Source organism: Molothrus aeneus, chromosome 8 (assembly GCF_037042795.1).
Source record: "Molothrus aeneus isolate 106 chromosome 8, BPBGC_Maene_1.0, whole genome shotgun sequence".
NCBI lineage: Eukaryota > Metazoa > Chordata > Aves > Passeriformes > Icteridae > Molothrus > Molothrus aeneus.
Genome location: NC_089653.1, coordinates 4,796,428 through 4,812,338, shown reverse-complemented (window position 1 = coordinate 4,812,338; position 15,911 = coordinate 4,796,428). Strand labels below are relative to the sequence as shown.

The following is a 15,911-nucleotide window of genomic DNA, read 5'->3' as shown; positions in this document are numbered from 1 at the left end:
ATTTTTCTGGGGATGGATTTCCCATGATATGCTGACAGGATCTCACCTTCACCAGGCCTGTAGTTAATTCCATCCTGTTGCTCTCTTCTGTCCTTCTCTCATGGATTTAGGAGTGCTTGAGACAGGGAACTGTTCTCTTTAATCCTCTAAAACCAATAGTGGCACCCAAACCTGGGTGGTGGCATCTCCCAAGCTGTTCCCAGCTGTTATTTGGGCAAGAACCAATCTGCCAGGACCAAAAGTGTCCTGAAGTCTGCAAAGCAGGGCAGGTCTTCCTGCCTTTCCTCACTTTTGCTGTTGTCAGAGTAATTTGCCTTCCAGTAATTTCCTTGGCAAATAAACACAATGCTTCATTAGCATTTGAGATACTTATTTTCATCCTTATTAGATAGCAGACACTTACAAAGCAGCTTGACATGTATTTTATTTTTTTTTTCTATGCAAACAGGGAACTTGTACAACAAAATAAAGGAGATGCAAATGATCTGTTGCTAAAGTTGACAGGGTTTTCCATTTAATATGGTTAGGCTCCATGTTCCTATTTACAATTAGCTCTGAAACCTGCTCACACTCTCTGCGGTGGACTATTCTTGTAAAAAGCAAGGGATGTGTTCAGGAGAGACACAGCCAGGAAATACTGAGAGAAAGAATCAACAGCACAAATAATTTGCTGTTTACAGTGTCTTGATGGAATTCCTCAGTGTAAAGATAAAAGCCTTGGGCTTGAGAGAGCCCTTGAAAACTTCACTCAGTTCCTGACATTCTTTTGGTCCCCTATTGGAAGGTCTTGTTTCGGATGGTGTAAGAATCTTGTTTTGGATGATGTTTGTGTAAGAAACTTGTCAAAAAATGTAGATTATTTCTTTTCATGGTTCAGCAGGAGGGATCCTGGCCCTGGGGGCTGCACTGGAGGCACCTCTGGGTGCTGTGTCCAGCTCTGGATGCTGAGCACAGCAGGGCCAGGAGCTGCTGGAGCAGCCCTGAGCAGATTGCCCCGAGAGCCTGGGGGCTCTCCTCCCTGTGAAAGATTATAACTCGAATGCAGAACAAAACATTTAGTAGAATAATAGTTGCCAGTTACTCCCAGTTTTCTGTGTGACTTTTAGGTTGGTTCTACTTTTAAGAATTGTTACTTCTCTTTTTCTTGTCCCTTCTTTTGTAGGTTTTTGTGAAAAGTCATATTAAATGTACTTCCCTCTCCAGGAGAGCTGAAGAGGGACTGGGGACAAGGGATGGAGGGCTGGGACACAGGGAATGGCTCCCAGTGCCAGAGGGCAGGGCTGGATGGGATATTGGGAATTAGGAATTGTTCCCTGTGAGGGTGGGCAGGCCCTGGCACAGGGTACCCAGAGAAGTTGTTATTTTAAGTCATTAAGACATCAGCCCAGCACCATTATGTTCACCACTATCCCAGGTCCTCAAGGTTTTTGAATGCTTCCAGAGATGGTGAATTCCCTGGGCAGCCCATTCAGTGCTTGGGAACCCTTTCTGTGTAGGAAATTTCCCTTATATCCAATCCAAACCTCCCCTGGTGCAACCTGAGGCCATTTCCTTCCACCCTCTCCTTTGTTACCTGGGAAAAGGGACTGCCACTCACTTCCATGTCCATTTTCATTTCCACAGGGCAATAGAACAGCACAAATGTAGTTAATCACATCTAATATTCTTTCTGATTCAGATTTTAGTTTTTAGAAGAGCTTTCAGATCACAGGTGTAGTGGAGTGCTGTGAGTTCTTAGCAACCTCCTCCAAGTGTTTGGTTTCATTTCTCTCAACTTTGTCTTTATGCTGAGAAGTGCTCAAAGAACTTTTGCTGAGGGTGATTTCCCTGTGGAAAAGGAGCAGGTCTGGCTGAAAGGGAAAATTAAATCAATCACAGTTTGCAGGTCAGGTGATGAAAAGTTTAAAAGCCTGCTCCTCAGGTAACACTTTGATGCTGGTTATATCCTTGCTGCCTCCCTGACAGCCAGGTCAGCAAAGGGTGAAATAATTGACTGGCTCTGGGGAACAGTGTGGCTTTTACAGGTTTGCTTTTCCCCCTGATAACTGCAAAACTGCTGCTGAAAATTGGTTTTTGATGATGGCACTTCAGTGGCATTAGGGACTTGGGATTTGAGTTAGGAGGAATCACATAATCATGGAGTGGTTTGGATTGGAAGGGATCTTAAAGGTCATCCTTGTTCCACCCCTGACATGGGCAGGGCCACCTTCCACGTGTCCCAGCCTGTTCCTGAACACTTCCAGAGACAGGAAAGTGTGGAGAAGAAGGCAGTGCTTGATTGCAAAAGCAACAAAACTGCTTAGGAAAAGCTTTTCTTAATGGAAAATGAAGTTTTTCCAGGCAGGTTGTAGTGCCAAGTATTCCTAGTTTTCCTATATGTTTCTATTAGTATGTTTGCAAACACAACCAGGAGCTGGGGCAGATTTATTGACACTAAAACTGGGAGGAAAATCTGATAGAAGTATGTCAGACTGGTGTTTGTACTAGTTCTGGTCCCTGTTATCCATCCCTCTGTTGGCTCCCAAAATCTCCTAATCTGGGATTCTGCTCCTAAACTTGGTGTGCTCCTCACTCAGCCACTTCCTTATCAGTTGTTTGGAATTCTGACTCCTTGACAGCAGTGTGATCAGAGGCTGATACACAGCTGTAGGTTAGAAAGGGTGCTGTAGAATTTGTGGATAACAAAGGCCTTTTTTACACTTTTTAGTTCTGTGATAAAGCAATTTTCAGGAAAAGAAAGGATTTGCTCTTTCCTGTGCATGAGGATGCTTCCCTGTTCTCATAGAAGGTGAAATGGATAGGAAATTGGGCATGTTCCTCAATCTGTTATAAAATCCAGCTTGCTCTTCCTCTGTAGTGCTCCACTCCTTACCTCAAGGATTCCTTTGGCCTTCTGGGCAAAAATAGGAGGGATCTCACAGCAGGACTATTGTAAGGTTGAATTATTGCTTAACAAGACTTGTATCCAAATGTAGTTGAAGATGGAAATTTTGGTTTGTGATAGTTTTTTGTGTTTGATGGATCCAGGGGTGGCACCAGGATGGGCAGAGGGATGGAGCAGCTCTTCTGGGAGAGCTGGGATTGTTCACCTGGGGTGGAGAAGATTTGGGGTGACCAAATTGTGGCCTTGCAGAGCCTGAAGAAACCAAGAGAAAACATGGGGAGAGGCAATTTCCAAGAGCTGGAGTGCCAGGACAAGGGGGAATGACTTCCCAGTGCCCGAGGGCAGGGCTGGGTGGGATATTGGGAATGAGGAATTGTTCCCTGTGAGGGTGGGCAGGCCCTGGCACAGGGTGCCCAGAGCAGCTGGGGCTGCCCCTGGATCCCTGGCAGTGCCCAAGGCCAGGCTGGACACTGGGGCTGGGAGCAGCCTGGGACAGTGGAAGGTGTCCCTGACATGGCAGGAGTAAAAAATGAACTTTAAAGATGTTTCCTTCCAGCCCAGGCCATTCTGTGATTCCAGGATTCTGTGATCACTGGGGGTCCCTCCCTACATTTCCCCCAAACTCTTCTTTTCATTCCCTTTTTCTGAGCCTCAGGTTACAGGGTCTTTCACCTTTCCAACATCTGGAAACATCTGGGAGACTGGAGCCAACTTCAGACTAAACACATTGGGGCACATGTTTGGAAAGTAAGTTTTAATGGCTCTGCTCTGGGCTGCACCAAGAAAATCCAGGTCTGCTGGCACTGCTCAATTTTTTTCCCCAGGGATGCTTTCCTGCAGGAAAACCAGTGTGAACAGATAAAGAGGACAGAAAAGCATCAGTAAATTGTCCTTCTTTTGCCTCCTTTATAAAAGAAAACAGCTGCATGTGGTGCACAAAAGATGTCAAGGAAATTTTAAGAAAAATTATGCAAATCTGTGAGCAATGTTTAGACAGGCTCTAATAATTTTAATAATTCAGGGTTAGAGCAGAGTGTAGTGCAGGCTCCTGCTGCTCCTTTCCAAATGGTTTGCAAACAGACCCCAGGATGGCTCCAAATTAAGGTGAAAACATTCAAGTCATTTAATTCACACCTTCAGCAGCCACTGCTGATCACGGTGCTCCCAAAGAACTGCTGCATCTGATTCATTATTTAGGAGTCCTTGTGTGTTTAAAGTGTAAATGAGGCTTTTCTAAACAGAGAGCAAATAAACCTCATTGCTGATGGGCTTGAGAAGTGGCTCAAGGAATTGGAAAGCAAACAGAATTTACAAAGCCAGTTTTAAGTATTTATTTGAGACCTGGCACAGCCCCAGACTGTGTCCAGGACCTCCAAAAGGGATTACCTGGATATGTGGGGTGTGAGGGAAGTGAGATGGATCTTCATCTCTGTGGGTTTTGTGCAGAAGCATTTCTTTGGAGGAAAGTTTCCATCAGAATTTCCTTGTCCAAGGCCATGCTCCACTCACAATTCCTGCCACCTTATTATCAGTCCTGTATTGAGAGATGAGTCCCCCCCATTCCTCAAGCCCAGAGATGGATTTAAGGTTAATTCTGAAAAATAGGTTCCTATTTTGAGACACAAACCCAGCAAAGCTTGGCATCCCATCGGTAGCATAAAACTGTACTTCCAAAGATGTCATATTCCTAGAATCAGAATGAAAACTACATCTTTTTCCATTTTCTGTTGAACAGGAATGGAAGTATGGCACCCTCAGGAAAATGTGAATGAAACAGAACAACCAGGGGCTCCAGTTCATGGGGATCTTGTGCATAAAGGACCATCAAGGAAGAGGCACCAAAGGCCCTTTGCCTCACATCCAAAACTTCCAAAATCCTGGGCTTATGTGGGGGAAAAGAGCCAAGAAAGCCTCATTGCTCTAGCTTTCTCTTTCTTCCTACACTGAGTTCTGGGGATTTGCAGGTTTTCCCATTTGGCAGGAGGACCTCACAAGCCTGCAGACCCTTTCCCTGGTCACCTTGTTGCAGAGCAAAAATCCTGGGGGATTTTTTGGGTCACATTTGGCATTTGAAGTGGTTGGAGGTGACACCAGCACCGGTGTTGGCTCAGGCTGCTCCCTGGTTTTGGGGTGGTGGGCACCCATAGCCTGGCCTTGTCTTCCCAACAACTACTAACACACCAAAGGAGGCAGATCTCTGATGAAAACCAGTTTGTGCTGCTGCACATTTGTCAAACCTGACAGGGAATATTCCCAGGGACTTAAAACCAGTGCTATTGGAAAATGATCCATGAGGGATTTCAGGAGGGAATGGAGGGACTGCAAACACCAATGATATCCCACAGTCTGCAGTTGCCTCCAAAATAAATCACTGCAGTGGGCACTGAATTAATTCTAATTTTCAACAGCAGTGTTTTTGGGAGCTGTGCTTTTTGAGCTCTGGGTGTGAATTTCTGTCCCATTTAAGGACTGGTCATTGTACATTTTGCAGGTTGCAGTTTCTGGTTTAAATCTGCCCCATTTGGCCTCAATAGGACAAGTTGGAGCAATGGTTTTGGTGCATTCAACCCATGAATTTGAGGAAAATTTTAGGAAAAGAAATCCCAAAGTTAGCAAAGATGAAAATACATTTAAAGGAAAGTGCTTGGGCTTTTGAGTTGAGCAGATTTGAGTTAGGTGAACAAAAATAAACTGGATAAAATTTGGTTTGCTTTGGCTTGGGACCTATTGAGCAGACAAAGAATAAATACAACATTTATTAACACAGTCTCAATAAAATAAACCAGGTCTGAAATAGAACTAAGATTGGGTTTGTGATAACATATTCAAATGGGAAAACTTGGATATCCCTGGGAGCGTGGATTCTTCCAAGACTTCTCCTTTTAAGTGCAAATCATTCTGGTTGCAGGTACCAAACTCCATAATCAATGTACATAATCAGAGGATTTGTGTTTCCAAGAGCTCAGCCCTGCCTGGGAATATGCACAAACTTTGTTAATATACATATTTTCTCCCCAAAGTAGCAAAATAAACTCTGGTGCTTTCATCAGGGGAAGGTGTAAGGAACTTGTTCTCAGGAGTGGGAAAACTCTCAGGGTGAAAAGTGGTTGCAGAATGGAGTGCTGTGACAGGAACCAGCCTTTGCTTTGGGAATGTCATCCCATAAGGTGGGATTGTGTAAAGTTTCATGATCCTGAGCTCCTTTGTGCTCCAAGCTTTCCCTGTACTGGTTCTCCCTCCTCTCTGAGTGTTTTCTTCCCCAGTATTCCATAATATATTGGTTGAAGGTTGGACTTGATGATCTCGGTGGTCTCTTCCAATCTTAATGATTTCATGTGGATGGAACTAAAACTTGCTGAGGTTTCTGCTCTGTCTCAAAATATCAGGACCATAGAATAAAGACCCATCAGTCCACTCAGCAGGATCCAAGGAGAAGATGTTTTCCTCAGAAGGTTTGGTCTGAAGACATCCAGTGCTGAAGGTCCCCTTATTTACAGAGTCTCATGGTTTTTCCTGGATTTTCATGAGGATCTGGATGTTTGGCTCTTATCCCAGTGCCTGGATCCAGTCTCTGGCCAGTTTGGGTGTTCATTTGCATTGCTTTTGGGTGAGGCCACAAACCTGGGTTTGCTCTGGTTTTGCTGCACCAGCAGCATTTTTCTTCTTCGTTTGGACTTGAGTCATTCTGAAAGCATTTTCCCTCATTGTCTGACCTTGATGGAATGCAGGGATGACTCCTGGGATCATTCCCTAGGACTATTCAGTGATGATGCTGGTTTTTTATTTCCCACAGAGGAGTTTGCCTATCTATGTACAGGAAAAAATCCCCAGGAAGCTTCCTGGTGCTAATGTGCTTATAGACTCATGGAATCTCCTGGTTTGGAAGATCCCCACAAGGATCATCCAGTCCCACACTTGGCTGTGCCCAGGACACCTCAACAATCCCACCTGGAGCATTGTACAAGCTCTCCTGGAGCTCTGGCAGCCTTGGTGCCATGTCCATTCCCTGGGCAGCCTTTTCAGTGTCCCAGCACCCTCTGGGTGGTCAAGCTCCTTTGACCAAAGGCTGTGGCACTGGAAGAAATTTCCATAATTTCCTGAAACTCCCTCCCTGGAAAACCTGCAGAGTGGTTGTGTTGAGCCTGTTTATTCAGAATGTTGTTGTTGTTTTGTCCTAAAAATTCTAAATCACCTTCAAAGTTGCCAAAGTCTTCTGGGAAGGAAGGCAAGAAACAAAGACAAGGCTGGAATAGCCTGGAGAGGTTTTATCTCACCACTGGCTGTGGGATGTGCATTGTTATTACTTATCTGCTGTCTGGTACAAAGAGGAATATTCTTCAAATGCTCCCAGAAATTTTCGCCTGTGGTTTGGTTTGTTGTTGTTTTGTTTGCATTTTTTTGTTTTGATTTTCTTTTTTTTGTTTATTTGGTTGGTTTTTTGTTGAAAACCTTTTCATTGTGTATAGTGTGCTTTATAAAGTACCAGTTTTGTTCATGGCCATTTTTTGTGTCTGGTATGAGAGCACCAGCCTGGGAATGTTTTTTATCAAGAACCAGTAGGTTTTGTGTAGATAATGGACAATCTTATGTCAACCTTATCAATCTGTTTCTGGTCCCACTGGCTAAACTAAAAACCAAAAAAGAAACCTTTTTTTAGAATTTCATTTCAAGGGATATTTTACCCTTGTGGGGTTTTTCAGGGACTCAACCAATCAATACCAATATTGAGCATCTTCCAACTGATCAATTTTTATCCATTTAGTTTTTGTCATCTCTTGCACCTTGTTGTACCAAGAGGTCTGTAAGGCTTTATCACCAGCCCCCTGGGCAGATGAGCAGGGTTAATGTTGCTGCCTTCTCAGTGTGTGAGCTTTTAAAACCCCTTAAAGAAGAGCCTGTGTGGTTTGCAAATACCTCAAACATCTTTTATTTTCACCTGTAAAGCCAGTAAGAGCATGGACAAAGTTATTCTGGAGCTAAGGAGCTTGTGGAAGAGGGAGCTGGAATTCAATTTCAGATCTGGATCTGTCCTGAGCACCCAGGACACCAGGTTAGGTGGGTCTTTGGGCTGATCTTGGACAGGTATTTCCATGTGCAATAGATGCTTTTTATTTCAATTATGAAGCAGGGTGCAGTTTTTTTCGTCCTAAAAGCAATCCTTTGTAAATTATGTTTTACAGAGATTGGATTTTGAGTAGCAATTGAGTGTAAACAGATTTTGGAGAGAGGGATTTGCATTTGCCTTCTGTGTCATTCAGAGTTAGAGCACGTTCAAAAGAGTTTGGAAATGTTAAGGAAAATAGAAAATATTCCCAGAAGGAGATGTTTTTGAAGACTGAAATGTAGAAAATGATCCCCTGGAGGGGGAACCTCAGTTCTCCAATCTTCTGCAGATTCATTTTGCTTTAACACTTGGGATACAGAGTATTGCTGGACATTGAAAGACTTTGCAGGCCACAGCCCAATCCCATAAGTACATTCTTGTGTTGCAAAAATTGATCTAAATGCAGAGAAAAGCCTTGCTTGATGTTCAGAGACTTATCAACCACATTGGTGCCTTCCAGCCCAAACCACTTCATGATTCAATTAGGTTTATTCCCAGACCAGTGATAATTCCTCACACTTTACAAAAGGGTTCTGCCAAAACATTCAACTAAAATAATCCCAGGATGTGTCAGAATCCTTCAGGAAGTGCCTACTAACAAGGCACTGCCAGGCTCCTGTCTTTAGCAGAGCATGACCAGCAGATCCCACATTCCATGGCTTTTTGCACCTGAGTCCAATGCCCTTCCCACAGAATGTTCACCTGAGATTGGGCTGTAAAATCAAAACCTTCCCTTTTATTTCAACCTAATGAAGATTTTCAGCTCCTGGATTCCAAAATTGTTAAAATACCTACAGCACTTGATAGTTTTTCATTTTGTTGTCCTGTTTTGCAGCCATTTTTGAATAATTGCAACAAGCTCAGAAAAATGATGTTCCCTCTGACAATAAAGCATCTTTCCTCTCTTGTCCAGCCTGTTGGGTTCTGGCTGTTTTTGTTGCTTTTTTAGCCAACAGCTTCCTTGATTTTGATTCCTTGAAGCTTATCCTGTACTAATCCCTTGGAAATCTGTATGGTCATTCCACAAGGTGCCTCAGTCATCAATCAGGGAAAAGCAGCCAGATTGTGTGGTTTCCATGGAAGATGGAAAGCTGTTCTTAAAATCTGCTTGTGGTGATGGGCAATCAAAATTTTCTATCAGTATTTTTTTTCTTCTTTCATTAGCTGGGAAAAATATCCCTAATGGTAGTCCTGGGTGTCCTTTGCAGTGGTTTGTGCACAAAGGACAGAAGGGCAGGCCCTGCTGAGGGACCTTCAGGGCTGTGTCCAGTTCTAGGTCCCCAATCCAGGAAGGGCATGGAGGGGCTGGAGCGTGTCCAGGGAAGGGGCTGGAGCCCCAGGAGGGGCTGAGGGAGCTGGGAAGGGGCTGAGCCTGGAGCAAAGGAGGCTCAGGGGGCCCTTGTGGCTCTGCACAGCTCCCTGCCAGGAGGGGACAGCCAGGGGGGGCCGGGCTGTGCTGCCAGGGAACAGGGACAGGACAAGGGCAAAGGGCCTCAAGCTGGGCCAGGGGAGGCTCAGCTTGGACAGCAGCAGCAATTTCTGCATGCAAAGGGTGCTCAGGCCTTGGCAGGGGCTGCCCAGGGAGCTTTGCAGTGCCCAGCCCTGCAGGTGTCCCAGCAAGGGCTGGAGGTGGCACTCAGTGCTCTGGGCTGGGGACAAGGTGGGCACTGGGCACAGCTGGCACTCCATGGGCTGGCAGGGATTTTCCAGCCTCAGGGATAATGTGATTGTTTGAATTTTTGCTTGTGCAGTAAAATTTCAAAGCAGATTTTCTGTAAACTCATTGCATCAGTGAGTTACAAATACCACCAGACTGGTTTGCTTTATTGCTGTTAGTTATGGAAAAACTGGTGGTGCAGACACATCAGATTTGTCATTAGGATGTTCCCTCCCTGGTATTTTAGGCAGGATGTAAGGAAAAACTTAGAGATCTCTAAGGGGGAATGGGAAAGGCCTCTGAAATATCAGAGACTTCATAAAGTAGAAAAATAAAACTTTAAGGATGGCTTTTAAAAGGCTGATTTGCCAACTGCTGTCTCTCAGAGACAGAATACAGGTGCTTCATGAATATCTGAGGAAAATCCAGCCCGTTTTTAAGAAGAAAAGAATCCCTGGATCAAACCAAAGCAAACACAAGTGCTTTGTGAAACCAAGCAGAGTGAAGCAGAGCAGGGTCCAACGAGATGCAGAATCAAGGCAGTGATTTCAGTGAAGTGATGGTGGTTGACTGCAGACTATGAAATTCATCATCACAGATTTTAAATTGCTTAGATGTTTTTATAAGGGAATTTGGATTACCAACCCTTCTTTGCATTGTCATTGGGGCACACTAATGAGGGCAGTGCACAAACTGGTGGATTTTATAGATTTGACAGGACTTGTTGAGTAGACATCAACACTTGGCAGGATCACAGGGTTCAAAATGAGCTGGATTTTCCTGGTGAAATATCCTCTTCTTGTTAAAACTAGAGCTTGTCTCCCAAAGTTTCCAGGCCAAGCTCCTGGAGCAAAGTAGAACTGTACAGATGTTATTGAACAGGAAATTGTGCCAAGAGCCATAAAATGCCTGGGTAAAAACAATGTTTCTTATGTGGCTAAAAAGCTGTTGCTCCTTGAACTTGAAACCAGTCTTTGGTGCAAAGTTTTGCTGTTCTATTCCCAAATATTTGGCAATTTCCTTCCTGTCATCTCTATTGTGTCAGAAAAAAAAAAAAAGTCGTTTGAAAATAAATGATTGAAAAGACCTTGCTGTGGTGTTTTCCCCCACAGGACTACAAACCAGTTTGCTGGGGTCAAGATCAGTGATTATTTTGCTGTTTTAGCAAAAAAGCATCAGCCCCTTTTAGATGAATATTTTTATACACAGTCACTGTTATAAAGTGAAGGTGTAAAGAAACTTCATGCTACACTTTGGAATAAATTATTTGGGCCCTTAATAACAGGAGGTTGCATGGTAAATATTTTAACCTAATTTAAATCTTCTGCAGCCACTGACATTCACAGGTTTTCCTCGTAACTGCTGGTGAACTTCCACAAAGATAATTCCTGTTAATATTTTGGTGTGAAGCAAACTGGGGAGTGTTAATTTTGCAGAAAAAGGACATTTTTCAGAGGAGTGGTTATAAATGCTGTGCGTGCAAATCCGAGGCACCAGAGGGCAATGCTTGGGGTGGTTTGTGATGGTTGATGTTTGGGAAGTGAGCTGGGAGTGTTTTCCACAGGAAACTGTGTACAATGTGGGGGCTGACTGCTGAAAGGGGGCAGGATGGGACAGGATGGTCTCTTGTGAGACCCCACCTGGAATTCTGTGCACTGTTCTGCAGAGGAGGGCATGGAGCTGTTGGAGCAGGTCCAGAGGAGGCCATGGAGATGCTGAGGGGTCTGGAGCATCTTCCCTGTGGAGCCAGGCTGGGAGAGCTGGGAATGCTCAGCCTGGAGAAGGGAAGGGTGTATGGAGACCTCACAGCTCCTGCCAGGGCCTGAAGGGACACAGGGGAGCTGGAGAGGGACCCTGCAACAGGAACTGGAGGGACAGGACACAGGGAATGGGTTCAGACTGGCACAGAAGGAAAATTTAGGTTACATTTAAGGAATTCTTCACTGGCACAGGGTGCCCAGAGCAGCTGTGGCTGCCCCTGGATCCCTGGCAGTGCCCATGGCCAGGTTGGACAGGGCTTGGAGCAGCCTGGGACAGTGGGAGGTGTCCCTGCCCATGGCACAGGGTGGAATTTTGGATTTATAGGATCCCTCCCAACCCAAACCATTCTGAGTTCCTGTGATTCCATGGAAAGACCCACGCTAGGAGCTGGCTGCTCCTCTCAGTGCCACCTTTGTCTTGTGGCTGCCATCCTTGTGCTGCAATTCAGTTTCTGTTGCAGAGCAACTCCAGGTACAAACCCTCTTTTTTCCTGGAGAGCTTTATGTAACTGTGCTTTTTTTCCTCCCCTCATCACCTTGATGTGTCGCTCTCGCTGCAGAAAATTTATTCGGAGTTTGGTTGTTACTTCTGTGCTTTCATTTGTTTGAAGGGAGATTGGGGGATGATTGCTCAATGAAGAAAAAGCTCATCTTGTTAAGTAGATAGCTGGATGTGGCAGGTCTCATTGTCAATTTAAGTCATTGTGCATTGCAAGTGCTTCTCCTGGCATTGTCTGATACAGCTGCAGTGTCACGGGCAGTTTTTTATTACAGATAATAAGGTTCAGACTCTTTAAACATCACTCAAAACATAAAACACCACAAAGCTGAGGTAGAAAACAGCATTTTCAGTGTCGCAGTGCTTGCAGAAATACAGAGAAATGTGGATTCCCTATAAATTCCTCCCTGGGCTGTTCACTGTTGTTGCAGGCACTATCCTGGTTGACAACATGCTGATCAAAGGGACAGCAGGAGGGCCTGACCCCACCATCGAGCTCTCCCTGAAGGACAACGTGGATTACTGGGTGATCCTGGACCCCATCAAGCAGACCTTGTACCTGAACAGCACCGGCCGCGTGCTGGACAGAGATGTGAGTTGGGCCTTGCTTTTCTCCTCCACAAACACGTTCACCTCTAATTAACCATGCACACAACTCCTGCTAGGATATAATCCCTGCATCTGTCTTGTCCCCACATGGATGGGAACAGAGTTCATCTGATCCTTTGTTTAGGATTTATTGGGAGGACACAGGAACTTGACCTTATGTGCAAATATTATTGTGAACAAACATAACAATGAAGACCAAAATAACCTGATGTTTAGAGTTTTATATCTGACCAAACTTGACTCGTTTGTTGAATTGGATTTTTATTCTGTTTTGCTGGCTGCTTACCCCGTGCCCTGTGACATTTATTAGCAGCCTGCTTTTCCCTGTGTACACTGAATTATGAGCTGTGAGAAGTGACGAGTCGTGACTGCCACAATTCACTCACAAAGCTTTGCATGTTCCATTGAGAACGTGCTGGTTCACATTCTTCTTTTTAAGGCAGCCTAAAACATATTTGCTGTGCTCATTCCTGTTGGTGTTAAGGAAATATTGTCAGGGTAGGTTTGATTTTTATAAAAAGAAAGGCGAAAAACACAAAAATAAAATCTCGTTCCATTGAGAACATGCTGGTTCACATTCTTTTTTTAAGGCAGCCTAAAACATATTTGCTGTGCTTGTTCCTGTTGGTGTTAAGGAAATATTGCCAGGGTAGGTTTGATTTTTATAAAAAGATGAAAAGCATAAAATAAATAGGGGTGTTCTCATCTAGGCTAATTTCATTGAGGAGAAAACACTCTAAAAATAGAGACATTTCCTCACAGTGTTGCAACCTTGCGACAGAACCTGAAAGTAAAATTGACTTGCTAGTGCTTTAATCAATATGGCAAGAATGCTGTAAAACTCAGGAGCTCTCCTTGGAGTGCAGGGAAGTTTGTTTTGTATTAGCTTGATTGATTAATTTGTCTTCTCCATGTGTTTTGAGATAAATTCATAAGTACCAAAAACAACATGCAAATTTCCCCTCATTTCCATTTGCTGGTGAAAGGCACTAATTGAACTCAGCTGTTCTTAATTTTGTTTTAATTCACAAACTGTTTTCCCATGCAAAGCACAAAGTGTGGCAGAGTGGTCATGGTGGCAGAAGACTTTCTGGGAGAGTTGGCACTTCTTCAAGTGCCATCCAGCACCTGCTGGAGCAGCTTTGGCCTCTCAGATTTAATTTTAAGCCAGAGCAAAAAATGAGAGCCTGGAATGGAAGGTAAGGCTTGAGAATCACTCTAAGAAATGTGGGGTCAATTTTTATCAGCCCACACCCATCCACAGGGAGTTAGGAACTAAAATCCCTGTTGGATCAGTGCTAATTCTTCTTTTCAAGGCCATTTGTTGATGCTTTTTTGTCACCTTAACATGAATCAAAGTCAATGCTTTACCCAAAGAACCTCATAAGATTGCTTGAGTTTCAATATTAGTCACAGTCTAAACCAATTCCCATTCCTGTGAGTTCCTAGACACTTTACAGGGATGTTCTTTGCCAGAGGTAGACTCAAGTCCCCTGGAAACAAGTGAAATGTGTACATTTCTTAATTAAATTCAGGTAATAACGTGTTTACATTGGTATTTAAGGTATTAATTCCTCATTTTTTACTATGAACTGGAACAATTCTTGCCTCTAATACTGTGTCCAATCATTCATCTCTGGCTATTTAAGTTCAGTGGGCTGTGAGAAGGAGATGTGGGCTTTAAGGTGGTTCAGATTTTGGGTGTGATGCCCCCCGTGCCTCTCTCGCATGGCCTCAGGGTAGTGCAGTCACTCACAACCCAAAGAAAAGGAGAGCAACCCTGAGTAAAAATATGAAATGTGTGTCATGGGCATTATCAATATGGCTCTTCTGGGGACATGGGTTAGTGCTGGGTCAACAGCTGAACTCCATGGTTTTGGAAGTCTTTTCCAGCCTTATGGATTCTCCTAAGGGACATTTCCAGCCTTCAGAACCAGGGCTGTGCTACCCCAGCACCACAGAACCATGCAGTGTGGGAGGGTTTCTTTTTGTTAACAAAAATCCCAACCTATTTTTCCCATCCTTCCACTCAAATCCACTTGAAGCTTTCCAGGACCAATGAAACCGGGAGTTTTATTAAGTTGAACATTTAGATTCAGCTTTTTTTATTACAGAGCAAAAATTGGAGTCTCTGATTCACAAATTGCATATATTTGGATACCCTTCCCATTTTTCTCTCCCTGCTGATTCAGTCAGCCTGATCCTGTCCTTTTATTTATTTCTTGCCTTTCTTGACAACAAATCTTCCTAGATTGATTGTTACGAAGAATGGCAGTGGGCTTTCCAAATAAAATCGGATAAAAAGAAAATTCCATGCTTTTCTTCTAAAACTTTAAGAAGAATGACCAGTGATAAATCAGAACTGAAGCTGCTGAAAGGTGCTGGGATGATTTGTCCCTGGTTTCATAAAGAAACTTTGCCATTGTGCCATTGCTTATTTACATATTTTTGTAAACTCAGAATATCAAATATTGATCAAATATCTGTCATTTCAAATAATTATATTATTCTTGGGCTTGGCTAATTAATCCAGATATACTTAGTAGTGACTGCAGCTTATTAAAGGCAGTCTAAAAACTCTTGAGTCTTACTAAAATGAGTAGTAAAAGCCATTCCAGCCTAAATTTCTTGGTCCATTCATCAGTTTGGGAGTTTTAGAGCACTGCTGTGTTCACTGCAGAGAGAAAAACAGGATTGGCCACACTGGAAGTAGTTTCTGAATATTTGCAAATGTAAGTGGTAGCAGATGTGATTTATTTCAGACTTGACCTTTCAATTCAAGACAAGAAAGAAACAACAAAGGCTTTGGGGAGTGTCCAGAGGAGGTCTTGGAGATGCTCAAGGGCTGGAGCCCCTCTGCTCTGGAGCCAGGCTGGGAGAGCTGGGGGGGCTCACCTGGAGAGGAGAAGGCTCCAGGGGGAGCTCAGAGCCCCTGCCAGGGCCTAAAGGGGCTCCAGGAGAGCTGGAGAGGGACTGGGGACAAGGGATGGAGGGACAGGACACAGGGAATGGCTCCCAGTGCCAGAGGGCAGGGCTGGATGGGACATTGGGAATGAGGAATTGTTCCCTGGCAGGGTGGGCAGGCCCTGGCACATAACAGTGGAGGATCTTAGAGCAGCTTCCAAGACCTTGACTTGGTCAGTCACAGGTTTCTCCTCAAGTCTTTTGTTTCTCTGGTGTTATCAACTTTCCCTCTGTCTCACATCTGGGAGACCCCACCTGCAGAGCTGCCCCAGCCCTGGGGCCAGCACAGGAGGGACCTGGAGCTGCTGCAGAGAGCCCAGGGCAGACACCAGGATGGGCAGAGGGATGGAGCAGCTCTGCTGGGAGGAAAGGCTGGCACAGCTGGGGGTGCTCACCTGGAGAGGAGAAGCTCTGGGGTCACCAAACTGGGGCCT

The 15,911-nt window shown here is 44.4% G+C and overlaps 1 protein-coding gene across 5 annotated transcripts in view; it reads left to right on the top strand.

Annotated features, from left to right (window-relative positions):
- Nucleotides 1-15,911, top strand: part of PCDH15 (protocadherin related 15) — a 266,047-nt gene that overhangs the window by 50,390 nt on the left and 199,746 nt on the right. For all 5 annotated transcript variants that reach the window (XM_066555108.1, XM_066555109.1, XM_066555106.1 and 2 more), the window contains one exon: nt 12,336-12,496. In XM_066555108.1, the coding sequence (XP_066411205.1) occupies nt 12,336-12,496 (161 nt within the window). The remainder of the gene's footprint in view (nt 1-12,335; nt 12,497-15,911) is intronic.